Raw genomic sequence first — 21,464 nt, forward strand, 5'->3', positions numbered from 1 at the left:
GGGATTCTCGGTGGCCTCTGGACAGCTGGGAACCTGGGTCCCACCTCCTCCTCCCCTTTCTTCATAGGGAAGCAGCCAGCAGGATGAGTCTCACATACATCAGGCCTCATTCTGGTCCTTTACTGCCTTGGGGGCCCTGGACCTCCTTCCCTGCACATCGCTTGCCTGGGATGCAGGAGGGAGGAAGACCCATACAGCCCCCTACCCCCACCCCTCGGAAGTCCTGGCCAAACCCTGTTGGCTGGAAGTGGGGACAAAACCAGATTCTGCTGGAAGAACCCACCCTTCAACCTCGGCTGGGCCCACTGTAAAGTGCTCTGAGTTCTCCGGGGCGGGGAGGCCAGTGGCCAAAACTGGGTCCTGTAAGCGAGAGGTCAAAGCCTGACAGCTCGCAGAATATCCACAGCAATGCTGGCCACACCGGGCCCACCTGGGAAAGAGGCCAACAGGTCCTGGGACAGGTTGAGGTGGGAGGGGTATGGCCGGAGCCAAACCCAAATCTTTCCACCGGAGGGGACACAGGAGTCAAACCAAGCCCTCTGGCTGGAAGGCTCCCTGAACCAAACCAGGTAGTTTTACAGTCATGGGTTGACCCAGACGCATGGGCAAGAGGGGTCAGGGGGCCAAACGAAGTCCTTTCCAAGAACAGCACGTCAAACAGAATCCATCGCGGCAGCTCACTGGTCCAGTGAAGCCTGACTCTGGGAGGAGAGAGGCTCAGCAGGTCTGCAGGGTCGTCCCGGCCGTGGCGGCCGCCTCCTCAGACACTGATGGTGCGGAAGACTGTGAAGCCTGACAGGGCGGTGCTAACGAGGACCCCGGGACACTGTGGATGCCAGTGCAACTCCTTCAGGTCTGTCTCGCCCTGGTGCACGAACAGCAGCTGCTGGGGAAGGTCCGCCAGCCCAGGGTCGGTCTCCGTGTCGCCTGCCTCGGGGTCCCGTTCAACTGCCAGGTCCCACTGTGTGATCTGGTTGTCTGCCCCTGAAGCTGCGAAGACTCCGCTGTCCTGGGGGTGCCACTCAACAGAGGTGATGGGGGCCACGTGCTGCTTGAAGGTGGCCACCGGGGAGCCGGACTATGGGAAGAGGGGAGTCAGGGGTTCTGGACACCCCAGCCTGACTCCCAGGGAGCCCTCACCACTCTCCAGCCTTGGGGGTTCCACTGGGGCCCCACCCCTGGGACTTGCACAAGCCCAGGTTCTCTGAAAGGGGCAGAGGGCCAAGTACATCTGGTAATAGAGGCATAACATCCTGGAGGCTGTGGGAACTGTGGTTTCACCTGCCAAGCCCTTCCAGCTCCAGGTCACAAAGTCCCCACCGCAGGTCCTCCCTGGACATGCCTCAGGTTCCCTTCCTATAAAGGGGGTGGTTCTCGGGGGCCCCCAGAGTGGCTCAGTCATTTAAGTGCAGACCCTTGGTTTCAGCTCATGATTTCAGGGTTGTGAGATCAAGCCCCACGTCAGGTTCTGTGCTCAGTGTGGAGTCTGTTTGAGATTCTCTCTCCCTCTCTGCCCTTCACCCCACTCATACTCACTCTCTCTCCAAATGAATCTTTTTTTTTTTTTTTAAGATTTTATTTATTTAATCATTAGAGATACAGAGAGAGGCAGAGACACAGGCAGAGGGAGAAGCAGACTCCATGCAGGGAGCATGATGCAGGACTTGATCCCAGAACCCTGGGATCACCACCTGAGCCAAAGGCAGACGCTCAACCACCGAGTCACCCAGGCATCCCTAAATAAGTAAATCTTTAAAAAGGAGGGGAGTAGTGGTTCTCAAACTGCTCTCTCCCTACTGATTCTATGAAGGCCTTAAAGAGAACAGAACCATAGCTCCCAGTGTCCAGAAAGAAAGAAAAGCAGCACTTCTACTAACTCAAAGGTGCAGCTGAGGACTGGAATCTCTCTAAACTGGAGAAGTAGTTCCAAAGTCCCAGTGGCCAATCAACTTGGCCATGGAACCTGGCCCTACACCTGCCTTGGGGGCTGGAACCGGTTTCTAGAAGGTTCCTCAGAGCTGACGCTATAGAAATCCTTACACCTGAGGAGAGAGAAGATGCAATGTCTCATGTCCAGAGCCCCTCCTAGCTCTATAGTCAGTTGTCACTGGGTGTGATGTCACATCTGTCCCTGTCCTTCCTGTACCTGTTTCCTCTCCTGCAATGAGCAATGTGGGCTCCAATTCTCAGCTGATTCCACAAAGCTCACTAACATAAAGTCTACAGCTCGCTGAGACTCCAGAAGCCCTGGGCCACGTGGCCAGCTGCTCTGCTTGCCAGCGGGTAGATGGGAATGGGGAGTCTCTGCTGCTACCTGGCCGCTCGTCTCCTGTCACCTCTCCAGCTGGGGGGTGTGTGTGTCAAGCCACCCTCCACCAGGAACAGCCTTTTCCTGCTGAGCCCTGTTCCTCATCTGCACCCCAAAAGGGCTGGACCCCAACTCAACAGGCCCTCCCAGCTCCGGTGTAAACAAGCACCTAAAGAAGGGAAGCCTGCAAATCCCAGGGCCGGCTGGGAAAATACCTTGAACTGCCTCAGGTCCCAGATCTTGAGGGCTCCATCGTCCCCGCCGCTGAGCAGGAAGGGTTCCCGGCGGCTCCAGTTGATGACATTAACATCTCCATCATGGGCAGAGGTGGTGGTGAGCATGCAAGCCTTGCTGGGGGCAGCCCGGATGTCCCAGATGCGAATGGAAGCATCAGCCGAGCAGGAGGCGAACACCTAGACAAGGCAGGGCCTGGGTGACCTCGGCGTACCTGCCACCCCAGCCTGGACCCCAAGGACGACTAGCGATGGACTAGTGCCCCCTCACTGTGCCTAGCTCCCGTCCCATCCTCCTTCAAGGCCCAGGAGTCCAGACCACCAGCCCCCCTCACCGTGTCCTCAGTTGGGGACCACTGTAGGTCCTCCACAGAGCGTGTGTGGCCCATAAATGGCCGCTGGTCCACATGCCAGGAACCACCATCCGTTGGCGTCCAGAGGTGGATGTTCTTCTGGCAGTCTCCGGTCAGCAGGCGCCCTGGAAACGGAGTCAGGAAAGTATCAGGGCCCAGATGGCCACAGCTCCCTCTTCTCCAGCAATTTTAGCTCCCACCTTCCCTACAGATCCTGCTCCCTCTCACACCCCCAGGACCAACTGTGCACCCCAGGGACTCACCAGACACCCGGGGGGACCAGTCAAGAGCAAAGCCCTCGCCCATGTGGCCAGCAAAGGTGAAGATGGGCTTGACACGGGCCTGCTCATCCCGGAGGAAAGTCGCCAAGGCCTGGGGATCATCCACCACCTGCAAAAGCCGCCGCAGGGCAAACACCTCCACCTGGCCCTTCTCTGACCATATACCAGCCACCGGCTCCTCGCCCAGCCAGGATACCTGCAGGGGAAGGGACAGGAGGCTCAGGGTGGTGACCACAGCTCCTCACAGCCCCGAGAAGCAGAACTGCAGCCCCAGGGCTAGGACTCCAGCTCCCAGAAGCCTTGGTGGGGACAAAAATCACAGCCTGCAAGATCAGCTTGGTACCTGGGACAACTTCCCATTCTATGTAGAGGCATTCCACCAACCCTTGGAAGAGGTGGGAGGTGCTCAGACTACCAGTCCTTGTAACCCTCTAAATGTTGGTGAGTCACAGGCCATCATCCTTGGTTCTCTTTGCCCTGTACATCTGCTCACTAGAAGATCCCGTTCAGCCTCAAGGTTTCCAGTGGTCCCTAGTCTTGACCTCTCCTCAGCTCTAAGCTCCTACCACACTGACTGTTCAGATGGATCCAAAACCGAGCTCCCGATTGCCATCTGCAACCTCCTCCACCCCGGGGCTCCCTGCCTTGGGCCCCAAACTGGGGGACTCATTGACTTGTCTTTTCTTCTTTACACCCACCTGGTGCTAGCTACGCTCAAAATGCACCACTTCCAACTCCCCCAACCTCTACTGTAGCCACTCCTGCTAGTCCTGTCCTCCTTTCCCTGCAATATGGCTCCCCCACAGGGCTGTCCTTCTGCCCTCACCTCTCTGCAGTCTATTCTCAATAAAGCAGTCAGAGGGATCTCTTCAAAACACAAGTCAGATCCTGGGGCGCCTGGGTGGCTCAGTTAAGCATTCGACTCTCCATCTCAGCTCAGGTCATGACCTCAGGGTCCTGAGTTCGAGATCCGAGTTGGGCTCTGCACTTGGTGTGAAGCCTGCTTAAGACTCTCTCTGTCAGGGATCCCTGAGTGGCTCAGTGGTTTAGTGCCGCCTTCGTCTCCAGGATCGAGTCCTGCATCGGGCTTCCTGCATGGAGCCTGCTTCTCCCTCTGCCTGTGTCTCTGCCTCTCTCATAAATAAATAAATAAATAAAATCTTAAAAAAAGGAATCCCTGGGTGGCGCAGCGGTTTAGCGCCTGCCTTTGGCCCAGGGTGCGATCCTGGAGACCCGGGATCAAGTCCCCCGTCGGGCTCCCGGTACATGGAGCCTGCTTCTCCCTCTGCCTACGTCTCTGCCTCTCTCTCTCTTTCTCTCTCTCTGTGATATCATAAATAAATAAAAAATTAAAAAAAAAATCTTAAAAAAAATTCTTTCTAAAAAATAAACTCAAAAAACCCCCCCAATGGCTCCCAATTTCTCCCCAAGTAAAAGCCAAATCCTTACATCAGCCAACAAGCCCCATCCAACCCATCACCTCCTTTTTGCCCACCCCTCAATGCTGTCACTTTCCCGTTGTCCATTTGCTCTGGTAGATGCACTGGTTTCCTTGCCTTCCCTTGAACTTCCTCCAACACACCAAGTTTGCCACAGAGCCCTGGTACTTTGTTCCCTCTGCCTATAAACCCTTTCAGGGATGCCTGGGTGGCTCAGTGGTTGAGCATCTGCCTTCAGCTCAGGGCGTGATCTGGGGTCCTGGGATCGAGTCCCCCTTCGGGCTCCCCTCAGGGAGCCTACTTCTCCCTCTGCCTCTGTCTCTGCCCCTCTGTGTCTCTTATGAATAAATAAATAAAATCTTTAAAAATAAACAAACCCTTTCTGGACAAGAGATCTTTAGCTCATTCCCTCACTTCCTGTGGGTGTCTGTTCAAATGGCAGCTTATCCCAAATACCTCCCTGACTGCACTATTTAAGATAGCCAATCCACTCTAGGAACATCCCAATTCCCCTACCTTGCTTTGACTCTCCTCCACAGCACTCGGCACCTGTGGATGTGCTGCACATTTACTCAGCCTCCTCTTGTTCCCTTTCCCACTGGCATGTAAGTTTCGCAAAACCAGAGACCTTTTGCTCTGTCAAATCTCCAGTGCCTGACGTGGTAACACGCAAATGGGAACCCAGAGCAAGGACTGTGGGCCATGAGCCGCCCTAAGTGCTGTCCATACATCATCTGATCAAATCTACGCATCAGCCTGCTCAGAAGGTGCTGTAACTCAGTAGCACAAAAGTGACCCCACAGCCCAGGACAGTTCTTGGGCAGTGACAGAAAATACACATCTCTACGCTACAATGAGGTGCTGTCTCTAGGCACCTAAAATAACCATATGTTTTCCATTTTACCTTCCAGTCAGTTCCATCAGGCAAATTTTGCAATCAATGTTCCCCATTTTACTGAAGAGGAAAGAACCTGAAAAACAGCCCCATGTTGCTCCTAGCATAGGAACAATGAATTCGTATATACAATTACATGCCAGGAGCTTTTCTAAAAACTGAAAAGCATGGATAAGGGGGTTGGCGGGGGAGGTCAGAGAATGTACAGTAGGCTCCTGGGACGGTATCTACCCGGACTCGGTTGATGCCGCCATAGTGGGGCACCATAGCCAGCTCCAGCTGAGGCTTCCGATCTTCTTCATCCTCTTCGTCTTCCTCCTCCTCATCATCACTGCCCTCTGATGGCGGGGGCTTTATCCCATGCAGATTATGCATCCGAAGCATCATCAGTCTGCGGGAAAGTGTGGCGTGAGTGAGGCACTGGATGCCAGGATCCTTAGGACGGAGGGAGGAGAGAAGCTGGAAACCCCAACTTCTAGATCTTGGTGGGAGGGGAAGCTGGGGGCTCAGATTCTTGGTCCTAAATAAAACCTCGGGTCTCACTCACCTGTTGCTCTGCGCGCTCTCCGCCTGGGTCCCAGCACACAGGTAAAGCGTAAGAGGAAGCTCTGTCCGGTTGTCTCCCAGGTGATCCCGGATTATGTCGAAGCTAAGACAGGGAGCTCCTGGGGACAGAAAAAGGGGTTGGGAAATTAGGATGGGCCAGAGATCTCAGTTCTCTCGCGTGTGATGCTTTCACCCTTCTGAAGCCTCAGTGTTCTTCTCAGAGTGCCTCGTAAGTTAAATACTCAGGACCAGCCCCGCTCAGGACTCAAGATTCCGGTCCCCTCCTAACTCAGGACCCAGGAGTCCTGGTGCCCGGCCCTACCGGTCTGCGCTCGGTGGTACAGCACGTAGGCCTCCTCGTCCATGACCAGCTCCTCTCCTTCGCGCAGCGGCGGTCCGCGGCCAGGCAGGTAGACCTGGGAAGAGCCGCTGGACTCGGCTTCCATGGGTTCCCCGGTTTCACACGTGCGCGGTTTACCATTGGGCGCCGCCATCTTCGAACCCTCTCACCGCCGGCGCGAGGTACGGACGTCACTTCCGGGTTGCGGTTTCCTCCTTCAGACATCCGCCCGGCTGCACGGTTGCCTTGGAAACCTCCCAGCTCACCAATTTGAGAGGGCGCCGGGGAGAGGGTGAAGGAGATCTAAGGTAACGGCGTCCCAGCCTAGCGACCGAGGCCTGCGGGTTCGGAGAATCTACACCCTTCGCGTGACTTTGCGGCGCTTTTCCGCAGAGCAGTGGCAAGGCCTCCTGGGAGTTGTAGTTCTGTACGAGGCCGTTTTCTCCTGCTGGAGGAGTTCCGAGCCCCGACGCCATCTTCCACCTTTGACTCCCAGCGCTTCCTTTCCGCTACGTTATTCGTGTATACAGATAGGAGTTCTTACCGGCAAGGAGACTCGGTTTTTGCTCCCTGAGGACCCATAAAGCCCGTTTCCTTTCCCCTCCTTGTTATGATGGCTTTAATTCACTTCAAAATGCTTCAGTGTGGACAGGATGATATGTATGAGTTAGTCGGTTGAATTTGCCCTCTTGGGGCAGTCAGTTGCCTAACCAGGCGTTCACACTGCAGCTATGGTCGGCGAGCACTTAATCAGAAAGTCAGCCCTCTGGAGAATTCTATTACAAGTGCTTTGCCTCTCTTTATCGCTCGTCAGCACCAGAGGTTTGGCTAATTGGCATAATGAAATGCTAGAAATAGATTCTCATTGGTGAGGTTAACGGCATGCAGGATAGGTGCGTTGGCTGGACCATCTCTCACTCTCCCCTCGCTTGCATGAACAGGATATAAAGAGTCTAGCAAGCCGCGTTGCCTGCAGCCATGGGGATGGGACCCTAGACTTAATCCTAAAATGTTTTGATCCTGGATCTTTGTTGACATCACCGCTGCTGCTCCTCCTCCTCTCTGGGTCTCGGGTCCGCCCTCACCCCTTCTCTCTCCTCTTCTTGGGGTCTTTTCTGACAGCTTCTTTCTGGGTCTTTGTCTCCCACCTCCCTCCAGGGTCAGTGTTCTCAGTATCATTTTCTTTCTCCCCTCTGTTCCTCTGTGGGACTTTTCTCAGGGTCTGTTTCCTCCAGAGAAGTTTGAGGGCGGCTCAGACAAACACGGAGCTCACACTTGGGACTGAGGAGGCATAAAAACGTGGTTTATTCCAAACACTGCAATGTGTAACGGGAGAGTGGGAGGGGAGGTTGGTGGCGGGCGTGGATTCCCAGACCGTCCCCTCCACAGCCCAGCTCCAGACCCGGCTGGAGATCTAGGAAGAGGAGGCTTTGGGGGGGAGGGGGTGGGTCACAAATAAAGGCTGGATTTGGAGGGGCTGTGGTTGGTGGCACGTGGGGTGGGAGAGGGAGGGATGACAGGGTGGGAACTTTGGCCAGGTGTTGGTTGGGATCCTCGCTAGGGCAGGGGGGAGGCGGGGCTTCCGTTGGGAGTGTCCTAGGTCAAAGATGAGGAAAAGCGGCCGAAGGTGGAAAAGGAGGAGAGTGTGTCACGGTTGGACGTCGAGGGTCACAGTCTGGTCGAGGGTACAGTCCGGGATTCGGGTCACAGTTTGGGGGTCGGGGGTCACAGTCTGGGGTCGGATGACCATTTTTAGGGGTCGGAAGTCACAGTCTGGGGTCAGGGGTTTCTGTGTGGCGGGGCCAAGGTCTGGGGTCACAGTTTGGCGAACGCGTCTCACAGTTTTGAGTCCCAATGGATGAAAGGTTAAAAACGGGCTCCCCCGGAGGCGTGGCTGTGGCCGGGGAGCTGCACAGTGATGAGGGGGCCACGGCCCCGGGCGTGGGGGTGGGGCGCGGGCGTGGCGTGACCCCCCCACCTCCCGCCCCATCTGGTGACGTTAAAAAGCCCTTGTCGGGTTTAAAAAAAAAAAACTCTCCAGTGGGCTCCGAGACCCCCACCTTTCAGGCTGGGTGAGATTTGGGGGACCAAATCCCTTCCGGCTCGTGGTGCCCCCAAAGCGAGGGGGCGCAGGACGCTGCTCCAGGCGGGGTCCGGCCAGGTCCTTTTTTTTCCTTCCCAACCCACGCGGGTCCTGTCCGTTGCGCGCGCCCCCTCGGGCCGTGGCCTGCGCTGACCGAGGGGGCGCGGGGGCCCCCGGGGCCGCGTCATACCTCGGACTCGAGGCTGGAGAAGTGCGCCGAGCCCCTGCGGGTACCCAGGTCCCCGCCCCGGTGTCTCCGGTGCGGCGCGGCGGGCAGCGGCGGCCCCCAGTGCGCGGCGTGCGGGCACCGGCGCGCGTGGCGGGAGGGCCCGGTGAGCCTGCGCGCGGGGGCGGCGCGGGGGCACGAGCTGAGGTCCTCGAGCGAGCGCGAGGTGGGCGCCGGCGGCGGGAGGTCCCAGCCCCCCGCGGCGCGCCGGTGCCGGTGGTGGTGCGGGGCGGCGGCGGGCGCGCGGTGCGAGGCCCGCGGGCGGTGGGGGTGCGGCCGCGGACAGCCGCAGCGGGCGCGGCGCCGGGGCGGGGGTCCGGCGGCCCAGGGCGGGGGCGGGGGCGCCCACCAGCCGCCGTCCAGGCCGTCGTGCGAACAGCTGAGGTGGCGCGGCGGCGGCAGCAGCTCCAGGCTGGCGCAGTGGCGGCAGTGCCAGGCGGCGGGACCGCTGCGCGGGGGCAGGTAGTCCCAGCTGCCGGCGCGCCAGCCCCCAAGCTTGTCGACCGACCAGTAGCGGCCGGGCGGCGGCCCGAGGCGCTCGGCGTACGGGTAGGGGAAGTCGGCGAACCACCAGGGCTCCAGGCCGCCCAGCGACGCGCCGCCCAGGCTCTCCGAGTCCTCCGAGTCCGACGGCGACGGCTCGAGGTCCAGGTAGGGGCAGGGGGGCGGCGCGGCGCGGCACGGGGGCGGCGCAGCCTGGGCCCCTCCGCCCGCGCCCCCCGCGCCCCCCGCGCCGCCCGCGCCGGGCCCCAGCAGGGGCTGGCTCTCGGGGTCTGAGCGCGGCCACCGCGCGGGCGCCGGCGGGCTCTCGTCCTCGAAGGCCAGGCGGCAGAGCGGCGGCCCGACGGCGGAGGCCGCGGCGGCGGGGGGCGCGGGCGGCGACGGGAAGCCGGGGAAGGCGCCCGAGGGGGGCTCGGCCGGCTCCTTGTCGCGCACGATGGCGAAGTAGGAGGGCGGCGGCTTCTGCGGGGGCTGCGCGGCGGGCGGGGACAGCGGGCGCCCGGCCGCGCCCCGGGGCGCCGCGCGCGCCTCGCCCACGCCCACGCCCACGCCCAGGCCCTGCGGCTCGATGGGGCCGTAGTAGCGGTGGAAGCCGTCGGCCAGGCCCGCGCCCCCCGGCGGCCCTGCACCTTTGGCGCGGCGCCACCGGTCCACCGCGGCGCGCTCGCGGGGCACGAAAGGCGCCGGGCCGGGTGCGGGCCGCGCCGCCGGGTACGCGGGGCTGGGCAGCGGCTGCGGCGGCGGCGGGGGCTTGGCCGGCGGCGGGGCGGCCTCCGCGCTGCAGCAGCTGTACATGCCCTGCGGGGGCGGCGAGAGAAGCGGGGTCAGCGCGGCCTGCGGGGACCGCCTGCCTTACCCTCTCCGCCCCTCCTGCCTCTCCCGCACCTCGGCCCGGGTCTCTTCCACTTCCAGGCATCCCTGCCTGCCTCCCCCCAGCTCTGCCCTTCTGCCTCCCTCTCTCCCCCCTACCCTGGAGAAGGCCAGCAGGAAGTCCATGCGGTGGGTGGGCCCCAGGCAGTGCCGCAGGCGCCAGTACACCAGGTGCTCCCAGGCGAAGACCAGCAGGGAGAGGCCCATGGCCACCAGGAGCATGTAGAAGACACCTGCCATGTTGTCGATGTCCAGCTTACTGCTCATCACCTCGATTTTGTCATTGTGGCAGATCCCGGAGAGCCACAGCCGCTCCAGCATCTCGATCTCATCTGGAGAAAGGCGGAGTGGGGAGGCGCAGTGTCATAGGTCACCTTCCACAGGCACCATCTAAGGATCCTCTTCTCTGATATAGAAGTCTAGGCACCCAGCCCCCTCTTCCCTTGACCCTGGTGTCCTGATCCTCCTCCCTTCCTCTGCCCAGGGCCCTGGGCTCTGGTCCCCCACACCCCACTCCCGAGGCATCCCTGTGTACAGCGCACCATCCCCCAGGAACTGCAGCAGCGCCAGGTCGATGGGCCGCTTCCAGCGGGAGCCCTTGTGCAGGGCGATGCCGTAGCCCGTGGTGGCAAAGACCTTGCCTGAGCCGATGGTGACCAGCTTGCATCCCTCATCCTTGCGGGCCATGTAGTTGAGCACAGCCGCGTCATAGATGAAGGCGTCCAGCTTCCTGGGGGCAGGGGGCATGAAAGGCAGGGTCAGGCCCGCCCAGATGCCCTCATGGCCCAGCCCGGAACCCCCGTCACCCCTAACCTCCAAGTGCTCCAAATCCTGACTAGTGGTGAACTCTTGAGCAAGTCACTGTACCGCTTCTTGGTGTCTCAGTCTCCATCTATAAAATGGGGATTACAGCAATACCTCCCTTCCCAGGTCATTGTAAAGGTAAGATGGCACTTGGTGCAAAGAAAGTGCTGAAAACATGGTAGCTATGACTGATCCGTTCAGTCTTCAGGGAAGCCCTCCCCAGAAGGTTCTGCAAACTCCTCCATGTTACAGGGGACAGTTGAGGCTCAGAAAGGGAATGCGCACACGTAGTAATAACGCTAACGATCACTTCTATTGTGAGATGCTGTTCCATCTACCGTAATAACTCATTCATCCTCTCCACATTCCTGCGAGCTGGAAACTGTTATCTCCATCATTCAGATGGGAAATGCAGGCCCAGACACGCATCTCACTTTGCTTCGGTTCTCCCACTAGGCCCTAATTTCTGAACTTTGATGGGAAGACAAGCAGGGAGATTGAATTAGTGCTCGCAGATGAATACATTGTGGCACACGCCACGTGTCACTTCCTTCACAACTGCTGCCACTGTACAGGTAGTTCTGTGATTATTTGATTAATCTCAGCCTCTCCAATTAGACTGCGAGCACCACTCAAGCAGGATCCAGCTAGGACACAGCACAATTCCTAGCACAAAGAAGGTGGTTGTAAATATTTGGGGAATAAGTGAACAAGTGAATAAATAAATTCACGGTGGGGAACATTGTGTAACTCTTCTATGAAACAAGAAACATGCCTATGATCTGGCATGAAGATGTCCAGGGTATATCCATGGGAGGAAAAAAAAAAAAGAGTCCTGGAATCCCATACAGAGCATAACTCTAATTTTTTTTTTTTTAATGATGTGTTTTGTGGGGTGCAATTTTGGTCATCTCTACTGCAGACTCCAGACTAGGTCTTAGAGGGAGGTACCTGTCTTGTCCAGCATTGTCCAAAAGAACATTCTGCAATGATGAGCATGTTCTCTCTGCACTATCCAATGTGGCAGCCACCAGCCACATGTGGCTTTTGAGCACACAAAACGTGACCAGTTGAACCCAAGGGACGGAACTTTAAATTTTATTTAATTTTAATTAATTGAGGGGCACCTGGGTGGTTCAATGGTTGAGCGGCTGCCTTTGGCTCAGGTCGTGATCCCGGAGTCCTGGGATGGAGTCCCACATTGGGCTCCCCACAGGGAGCCTGCTTCTCCCTCTGCCTGTGTCTCTGCCCCTCTCTGTCTCTCATGAATAAATAAATAAAATCTTAATTTTTTTTAATCAATTGAAATTTAAATAGTATTGGACAGTGCAGATCTGGGAAAACAAGAGAGATGAAGGCACGTGACTGGACACTGGAACGTGGAGAAGGCAAAGGAGTTTTGGAGCGGTTTGCCTACCTATGGATGTAAATGCGTCTGTGACCCCAAATTTTCAATAAAGCCCTATCTACACTCTCACACATGAGCACCTAAATGCCTTGTGTACATGACTGGTTGCAAGAGAAATGAAGGAAAAGGCTAGAAGTAGTCCATGGACCCCACATGGGGAGACAGACAGCAGATTCCACACTTGGAAAGGATTCTAGCTGAAGCAAAAACTTGGGGGTGAGACAAAGACTCTGAAGCTCCTCCAGGAGCACAAAATTGGGGAGGGCAGTCACCATCCCACGGCTGGAGAATGGGGTATGAATTAATTTCATATGGATCCTAACAGGCAGGGAGATCCCAGCTGCCATCTGGAAACATATATATATATATATATATATATATGAAAAAATATCACAACTGCCTGCGGGCGCCGCTGCCTTGTAGGCAAACTGTAATTCCTCTCTAGGTTTCTTTGTTTAGGAAGATGCCCTTGGGAGAGAAAGGTGAATTGCTTCCCTGGTTTAAGTGGAAGGAGCTGAGGGTTTCTGGAGTCAGGTTGAAGAGGAGGGATGGAGGAGCTGAGGACTAGGATGAGACAGAAGAAGGGTGTCCAGGAGTCCTCAAGGGGTGCAAGGGAGAGGTGTGTGGGGAGACCCCCCCCAGGTCTCTCCATTGCAGACAGAGCCAAAAATCAAGGCTTCTAGTGGCAGGGAGATGTGAGGGGGCTTACAGGAAGAGGGGATCCAAAGAGCCTTCACTTGTAACCTTTTGCTCAGTCCTTAGGCAATATGACGCCTACCTTCCTTCCCTGCCCCCTACTCCTGATCCCCTCCCATTGTCACTAAACTTCTACTGACACTCAGCCCCATTTTACGGCCTTTGATACGGCTTAGGTTTGGAAAAAATTAAAAATCCCCGCATCTGTCTTTCCTTTCCTGTTTATTCCTGCCCTGTCGCCACAGGGATCTTAACATTTGAGTCAGCATCCGGTCCTTCCTCAGCTCACTACCCTCCCCTGGCTTCCCACTTTACTCAGTAAATGGAGTTACCTCACATTACAAGGCCGTAAGGCACCAGACACCCCTGGATCCCTCCTACCCCTCTGCCCTCATCTCCCACCCATGCTTCCCTCACTCCCCCTGCCCCAGCCCCACTGGCCTTCACACGCAGTTCCTGGATGGCTCCAGCACTCTCCTGCCTCTGGGCCTTTGCACTGGCTGTTCCCTAGGCTGGAACATTTTTCTTCCAGATAGCCACCTGGCTCTGTCCCTCACTTCTGCAAGTGTTTGCCCAAAAGACACTTTCCTGAGCACATATGTAATACTGCGACCTGTAGCTTCCCCAAGCCTCCGAGACTTGGGGGAGTGACCCAGCTGTATTTTCATCCATGGCACATATCCCCTTGTAACTATGACATGTTCTTGATTATTAATTTTATCATCCATCTCCTCCTGCTGGAGGTTAAATTCCATGAAGGGGGGTGGCTCAGTGGCTGAGCATCTGCCTTCAGCTCAGTTCATGATCCTAGGGTCCTGGGATCAAGTCCCGTATCGGGCTCCCTGCAAGGAGCTACCTCTGCTTATGTCTCTGCCTCTGTCTCTCTCATGAATAAAATAAATAAAATCTTTTTAAAAAATTCCATGAGGGAACAGATCTTGTCTGTCTGGTTCACTGCTGTATCCACATGGTCTAGAACAGCACCTGGCGTACAACAGGTGCTTCATAAAGGGTAGATGAACAAATGAATGCAGGCTGGGTCGAGGTGGAAGTTCTGTGGGCCAGGCATGAAGCTAAGAGGTAAGATCTCATTCATATGGAAGAGATGCCAAGAGGTGCCTCTCCATGGAAAAAGCAAGATGAGAATAGTGTGTGCTTTCAGTAAGGAATATATAAAGATGTGTGTATGCACACACAGTTTAATTGATCAGAGAGGTAAAAAAATAATGCTTATTTTATGGAAAGGGGACGTGAGGTTTCTTTTTTTGCCCTTCCTGTGTGAGTGAAAAATTGAATATCTCTCACCAAATGGGCTTCCAGAACTGGCTGGGAGAAGCTGTGTTTCTGCATTTCTTTCTAAGAGATGTATTTTGTTTCTCTTCTTGTGAGCTTGTCTGCCCTCTGTGGTAGGGCAAGACCACATTTGGTATGTGAGCCAGCCAGAACCGCATGAGGTTGCCAATTCCCTCACACCCCTCTGTAAGGATGGGGTTTCCTGGCGCTGTCCATGGTAGTAACCACAAGCTATATATGGCCCTTTGAGTTTAAATTTTAATTAAAATTAAAAAATTCAAAAAAGTTGTTAAGATTTTATTTATTTATTCATGAGAGATACACGCAGAGAGAGGCAAAGACATAGGCAGAGGGAGAAGCAGACTCCCTGCAGGGAGCCCGATGTGAGATTCAATCCCAGGACCCTGGGATCATGACCTGAGCCAAAGGCAGATGCTCAACCACTCAGCCACCCAGGTGTCCCAAGGACTTTGATTTGTTCACTGCTATACCCTTTCAGCACCAAGCCCAGTGCTTGATGCAAGAAGATCTTAGTAAATACTTATTGGATGAATGTCTTTTTTTGTTTATGTTTGTTTATTTATTTATGTAATCTCCACACCCAACGTGGGACTCGAACTCATGACCCTGAAATCAAGAGTTACATGGTCTCCAACTGAGCTAGCCAGGCATCCCTGAATAAATATCTTTTTAAAAACATTTAATTAAAAAAAAACATTTAATTTATTTGACAGAGACAGAGCACAAGCAGAGGGAGCGGCAAGCAGAGGGAGAGAGAGAAAGCAGGCTACCCGCTGATCAAGGAGCTTGATGCGGGGCTCAACTGAGCCATGTAGGTGCCCTTGTAATGTTTTTAATATGGAGAGGAACTAGGAAAACAAATACTGAATCATGATCTCCTTGACAAAATAAACCTTAATGATATGAAAGTTAAAAGACATTCATTCAGGCTCCCTGCTCAGCGGGAAGCCTGCTTCTCCCTCTCCTCCCTGCTATGCTCTCTCTCTCGCTCTCTGTCTCTCTCAAAATAAGTAAAATCTTTAATAAAATAAACAAAACATTACATTTATAATATGTATATGATACATGTACGCACGCATACATATATATTATATACATATATATGACTGAGATACAAGACAAGAAAATATCAACATTGAATTCCCCAACAAAAATGGTCCAGACAGATCACCTACTGTGAAGTTCAGTCAACAACCCCACTAATGTAATCACAGGCCCACCAATTCCAGAGTTTTGGACTTCTATTCCCAAGTATAAACAGACTACCAAGGATTACTAAACATCGATAAAGTCTCAATAAGATAGAAGCAAAACCAACACATGAGAAGGGAGGAAACAGATTATGCAGAGAGGAAAAAAATGCAAAAAACCCAACAACAACCAATATCATCAGAGAAACAAGATACTCAACTTTGAACTCTGAATAGCAGCATATCATAAAATGTAGGCTACTGTCAAGTAATACTATAATATTTACAATATATTATAAAATTTAGAGATCAGAAAAATTCTTAATAGGGTGCCTGGCTAGCTCAGTTGGAAGAACATGTGACTCTTGATTTGGAGGTTGTGAGTTCGAGTCCTATATTGAGTGTAAAGATTAATAAAAATAAATAAACTTAAAAAAAGAGTCCTTAGAAATTGAAAATATAATACCAGAAATGAAAAGCTTAATAAAAGAGTGGAAGATAAGGACAAGAAAAGCTCTCAGTAAGTAGTGCAGAAAGTTAAAGAGATGGAAAAATAACAGAGGATAAAGAGTCAGTTCAGGAAGCCCAATATCAAATTAATAAGAGTTCCAGGAAGAAAGGATAAGAGATCTAGAGAGAAATGGAGGGAAGGGGGAAATTGTAATTGAAAGAAATCAAGGAAGTTTCCCAGAATGAATGCCATGAGGATATAATGGAAAGATTCAATAATGAAAATAAATGAAGACATGTTGCTGAGAAATGTCAGCATACTGAGAATAGGGAAAGAAAAACAGGTGACACACAGCTTTGTGCATCAGAATGACTTTAGATTTTAACAGTAATACTGGAAATTAGAAGACAAAGGAATGATGCCTTCAAAATTCTAGAAGAGAATGATCTCTAACCCAGAATTTTATACCCAGTCAGAAGGCCTATCTAGACTACAGATGTTTTCAGATACACAGTGTCTCTAAAGTTTTACCTACCCCACCACCACCCTGTGCCTTTTGTCAGAAGAAGAGGAGAGAAAAACTCAGGAAGAATGAGAATTAGTATATGACAGGAACCAAACCAGGGGGCAGGTGAAGGCATCAAAATGGTAGCTATGCAGCAGACTGGAGCAGGCCAGGGGCCACAAGAGAAACTTCTTCGATATGATGGAATTAATGGAGTACCTGATGCGAACAAGTATGTGGAGAAGAGATTCACATAGTTAACAGAGAATTTTGAATTAACAAAGAAAACTCAGCCACTAAGCAACTGGAAAAAAAAAGACAATTATTAACTCCAGGAAAAACAAAGAATTGTGTAGGAGAGGAAAGTAATCATGGTTTACTACTTCTGGCAGCTGTGAGAGCATTTATACAGTCATAACATGTAAACACTGCATATTCATCTAGCCAGAATCACAGTGTGGGAGGCTGGAGTAATTTAAATAAGAGTATGAGTATGTGTCTTCCATAGTAAGCAGTGAATGGAAAATACCTAAAATTGAAAAATCAAGAGGTAGCCATACAAACATGGTATTTAGAGACGGGACACAAACAACAAGATGATACAATAAATAAGGTAAAAGATTCCCTTGAGGTGGGAGAAATGGAGGGGTAGGCAGATGGGAGACTGTTGGTTTTCATTTAAAAAAAAATCTTGTATTTGACTCTCCAAACTATGTGGATGTTTAACTCTGATAAAAATAGAACTAAAAGTTAGGGGGGAAAATGTAAAAAGGAATACTGGGGGAAAAAGAATTCAGCTGAAGCAGGAAATCAGAGCAAGAGGTGACAGTGAGAAATACACAGTATCCTTTGTGAATCCAAGAGGTTGCTGGCGAGGGGCACAAAGAGGGTAATTCTGGGATTTTTCACTGCCCACCTGAGGCTATGTAGTGTAGTGGTTGAGGGGCTGAGCTCAGAATCCAACAGCCAGGATTCAAATTCCAGCTCTGCCACTCAGTAGCTATGGGTTGTGGCTGTACCTCAATTTCCTCATCTATAAAATGGGAATGATAATATTCACCCCTAAAGTATTATGGGTTGAACTGTCTCTCCTAACAGTTGTATATGGAGGTCCTACTTTAGTTGGAGATAGGGTCTTTACAGAGGTAATCAAGTTAAAATAAAGTAATTAGGGTGAGACCTAGTCCATTAAGACAGGTGTCCTGGGGCACCTGGGTGGCTCAGTGGTTGAGTATCTGCCTTGGCTCAGGTCATGATCCCAGAGTCCTGGGATCGAGTTCCGCATCAGGCTCCCTGCAGGGAGCCTGCTTCTCCCTTTGCCTATGTCTCCCTGCCTCTCTCTGTGTGTCTCTCATGAATAAATAAACAAAATCTTAAAAAAAGAAAAGGTGTCTTTACAAAAAGGGGGAATTTGGACACAGAGACACATAAATGGAAGACGATGGGGAAGATGCCCATCCACAAGCCAAGGAGAGTTCCCTCCCTTGCCCTGAGAAGGAGCCCAGAGGACTTCTAGCCTCCAGAACAGTGAGGCAACAAATTTACAATAGCCCCAGAAAACTAATAATAAACTAATTAAATGAGAGCAGAACTTCATATATAATAAACACTATAGTAAATTAAAAAAGATATGGGAACGATCCAAGCTTTGGCAAGGATATGGGACAAGTAGAACTTTGCACTGCTGGTGTGTAAGTTGGCATTTACCACTTTGGAAGATGTCTGGCAGTATCTTTTGAAGCTAAGCCTACATCTCCCTGTGATCCTGCAGTTCCACCCATGGGGATTTACCCAAGAAAAATGAATGAATGTGTACGTCCCCCAAAGACTTGTACAAGAATGTTCATAGTAGAGCATTCATAATGGCCAAACACTGGAAACAATCCAAATGTTCACCAACAGTAGAATGGACGAATTCTGGTATATTCATAAAGTGGTATGCTCAATGGGATACAGCAACGAGCAAACCTGCTAGAGCGTGGGGCAAAACAAGCCAGACACAAAGCTACTATGTACACTGATTCTGTTCATGTGATAGTCAAAACCAGGCAACCCTAGTTTATTGTGATAACCTGCGGTGACTGGAGGGGAACTGGAAATTGTCCATACCCTAATCTGGCCATGTGAACATATCTGCATGTTATACAGACAATCCATGAGCTTCACACTTAAGATCTGCATAGTCTATCTCAACAACAAGACACAAATGAAGCCTCAAGCAACTTTTTACTTAAGGGTGGGGGGTTGTGGCTGACATTTGGGTGAAAAAAAAATACAGGTATTCATCATTCTCTGAAGTCAGGGGCGGGAGAGATTCGGATTCATTGTTTTGAGATGGGGCTGCTCTCCAAAACTCAGGAACCAAATGGATTTAGGACATGGGGTCCCCCTGAGTGTCTGAATTTTTGCTTTTTGACGGTGAGGAAATAGACCGAGAATGTGACGCATACCTGGAGAAGTACAAGAGGTAGACATTCCCCCTGCGTCCCAAGGAAGAGCCCGTCCTGCTCCCTAGAAGGGGTGGGTGGGCAGAGCCTGGGGAAGCTGCCCTGCTTTGCAGAACAGAGAGACAGGATCTGGAATTCCCAGGGGTCTTCCTGGAGGGGCTGAGGACGAACCGGAAGCGGGGGGGGGTGGGAGATGAGTCAGTTGGCTGGCTGGGGAGGATCCTTTAGGGGTGAGTAAGGAAGCGGGAGTCTCGCGGGGCTGGGGGTGGAGGCCAGGGCTGTTCCTAAGGTTCACTAGGAAAATTTGCATTTACATGACGTAGTTTGGGCTGCCCAATAGGGTAGCTGCACGCCAAGTGGCTATTCCCAGCACTTGAATGCTGAGCGTCTGAATTGAGATGTGCTGAGTGTAAACTGCACGCCCGACTTCGTGCGGGGGGAGCGCGCGCAGGGGGTGGGGGTGGGGGATTACGTAAAAGGTCTCAACCATTTTTATACTGATTACGTGTTGCAATAATATTTCGGATAGACTGTGTTCAATAAAATGCATTGTTAAAATTAATTTCACCCGTTTCTTTTTACGTCTTTTAATGTGGCCACTAAAAAACTTTAGAATCGCGCTGCAGCGTGCGCTGCATTCTGGGGGACAGCTGCTTTCCCAGGCTCACCCCCAATCCCAGCACTGGACACCCAGGTCTGAGGCCAGTGGAGGCTTTTATGCGGATTTAAGGGGTGGGCTCCGATTTTGGTTAATGGCTGTGGGGTTGGGAAGACACACTCGGGCCAGTGGGATGCTCCAGAAAGCGAAATTAGATCCAGCAAAGAGGAGCTTGAAACCAGAGTGAGCCTAAGAAGCACAGGAATTTGCAGACTTCTTTGGAGGGTTGTTTCGAGCCAATGTTATCGTGATCCTCAGGGGAAGGGAGATCCTCTATGACATCTGCGGGTGAGGCAAGCAGAGAAGACGACCAGGAAGGGGAAGAAGTACAAATAAGAGAAGAGGAAAAGGAGGACACGAAGGAGGATGAAGTAGGGAAAAGAAGAAAGGGAAGAAAAAGGAACCACAAGAGAGAAAAGAGATGCCTGGTTGGCTTAGTCCGGAGAGTCCATGACTCTTTATCTCAGGGTTGTGAGTTTGAGCCCCACCCTGGATGCAGAGATTACAAATAAATAAACTTAAGGAAAAAAAGGTAAAAAGACAAAGTTCTGGATTGAAACTGTCCTCAGGGGCAGCTGCTAGTCAGATGTGACTCTTGAACACTTGAAATGTGGCCAGTCCAAACTGAGATGTGCTGAGTATAACACACTTCCAAAAAGACCCAAACCAAAAACTCGTTAGTTTTTATATTACATATTGAAATCATATATTGGAGATTTGGGGGTAAAAACAATATATCAATAAAATTAATAGAAAAATTTTAATTACTATATATGGGTTCCCCAGCTGTGCTCTACAAAAAAAAAAAAAAAAAGCTAGAAAAAACTCCTGGAATCATGAACAGTACATAAGGAGGGGAGAGGGAGCTATCTTCTCTTTTTACCTTATTATTGTTATTAATTTTTAATATTTTATTTATTTATTTGAGAGAGAGAGAGAGAGAGAGAGAATGAGCAGAGAGAGGGAGAAGCAGACTTCCTGCTGGGCAGGGAGCCTGACACAGGGCTCAGTCCCAGGACCAAAATCATGACCCAAGCAGAAGGCAGACCATTAACTGACTGAGCCACCCAGGGGCCCCTTACCTTATTATTTTTTAACAAGGTGTTATGCAAGTAAAACAGCTAAAGAGAGGTTAAAAGACATTTGGAGGAAGGGAAACATTGTTCCAGAGCCTTGGGAATGTGAAGGCAAAGGGTGCCAGGCACAGAGAAAGGAGGTGTCCTCCAGATGGGGTAGCCCTAGGAAAGGGGTGAGGCGAAGGGGCCCACCAGCCTCCACAGCTGCAGAAATTGCAGGAGGCCAGTGGAGGAAGGGTGTTCTGGAAGGGAGCACAAGACTTTGTTTGCCCACCAGTCCCCTAGTCCCCATTGCAACCCAGGACTATCTGGTTTTAAAATCAGTGTTGTTGAGGCACCTGGGTGGCTCAGTGATTGATTGAGGTGTTGTTGAGGCACCTTTGGCTCAGGTATTGTGATACCTGGGGTCCTCCCTCCAGGGAGCCTGCTTCTCCCTCTTCCCATGTCTCTGCCTCTATTTCTCTCATTAATAAATAAAATCTTAAAAAAAAATCAGTGCTGTTAAACACCCCCCCCCCAGGATACTACTAGGAACTCCCAGGCCATGGGGGACACCAGCACCCCCACATTATATGGGAAAATCTGGACAAGTGGTCTCTAGAGAAAAGAATGAATGCATGCATGCATGCATGCAATGAGCAAGAAGGTTTATGCACAATTTAAAAAGCAGTTTTTCCTGTTCTGTTCTGTGTCCTAACACCTCTGCCCAGGATTCTCTGAACTCAATACCCATCTTAGACCTCTGGCAAGGGAGTGCATGCTCTTGAGGACTCCTCCCATGCTACCCCCCATTCCCAGAGGAGTCCCTGGGGCCAAGGAGTTGTGCCCATCCAGAACCCA

At 52.2% G+C, this 21,464-nt stretch overlaps 2 protein-coding genes and 1 long non-coding RNA gene across 4 annotated transcripts in view; 1 reads left to right on the forward strand and 2 right to left on the reverse strand.

The window, feature by feature from the left end:
• Window positions 1-99: 99 nt before the first annotated feature.
• Window positions 100-6,774, reverse strand: GRWD1 (glutamate rich WD repeat containing 1). The gene is made up of 7 exons (XM_025424432.3): window positions 6,378-6,774; window positions 6,057-6,174; window positions 5,741-5,900; window positions 3,158-3,371; window positions 2,877-3,019; window positions 2,524-2,721; window positions 100-1,078 (listed from the first exon to the last, which is right to left on the reverse strand). The coding sequence occupies exons 1-7, from the start codon at window positions 6,547-6,549 to the stop codon at window positions 761-763; spliced, it is 1,323 nt and encodes a 440-aa protein (XP_025280217.3). The 5' UTR covers window positions 6,550-6,774; the 3' UTR covers window positions 100-760.
• Window positions 6,775-8,514: 1,740 nt separating this feature from the next.
• GRIN2D (glutamate ionotropic receptor NMDA type subunit 2D) overlaps window positions 8,515-21,464 on the reverse strand; it is a 35,616-nt gene continuing 22,666 nt past the window's right edge. For both annotated transcript variants that reach the window (XM_035712053.2, XM_049094045.1), the window contains 3 exons: window positions 10,618-10,805; window positions 10,175-10,407; window positions 8,515-10,003 (listed from right to left, as the gene is read on the reverse strand). In XM_035712053.2, the coding sequence (XP_035567946.1) occupies window positions 8,663-10,003; window positions 10,175-10,407; window positions 10,618-10,805 (1,762 nt within the window). In that variant the 3' untranslated portion in view covers window positions 8,515-8,662. The remainder of the gene's footprint in view (window positions 10,004-10,174; window positions 10,408-10,617; window positions 10,806-21,464) is intronic.
• On the forward strand, window positions 10,798-12,480 carry LOC125752531 (uncharacterized). Its single transcript, XR_007402289.1, has 2 exons — window positions 10,798-11,454; window positions 12,197-12,480. It is a non-coding gene; the product is annotated as an uncharacterized LOC125752531 (long non-coding RNA).

This window comes from Canis lupus, chromosome 1, assembly GCF_003254725.2.
Source record: "Canis lupus dingo isolate Sandy chromosome 1, ASM325472v2, whole genome shotgun sequence".
NCBI lineage: Eukaryota > Metazoa > Chordata > Mammalia > Carnivora > Canidae > Canis > Canis lupus.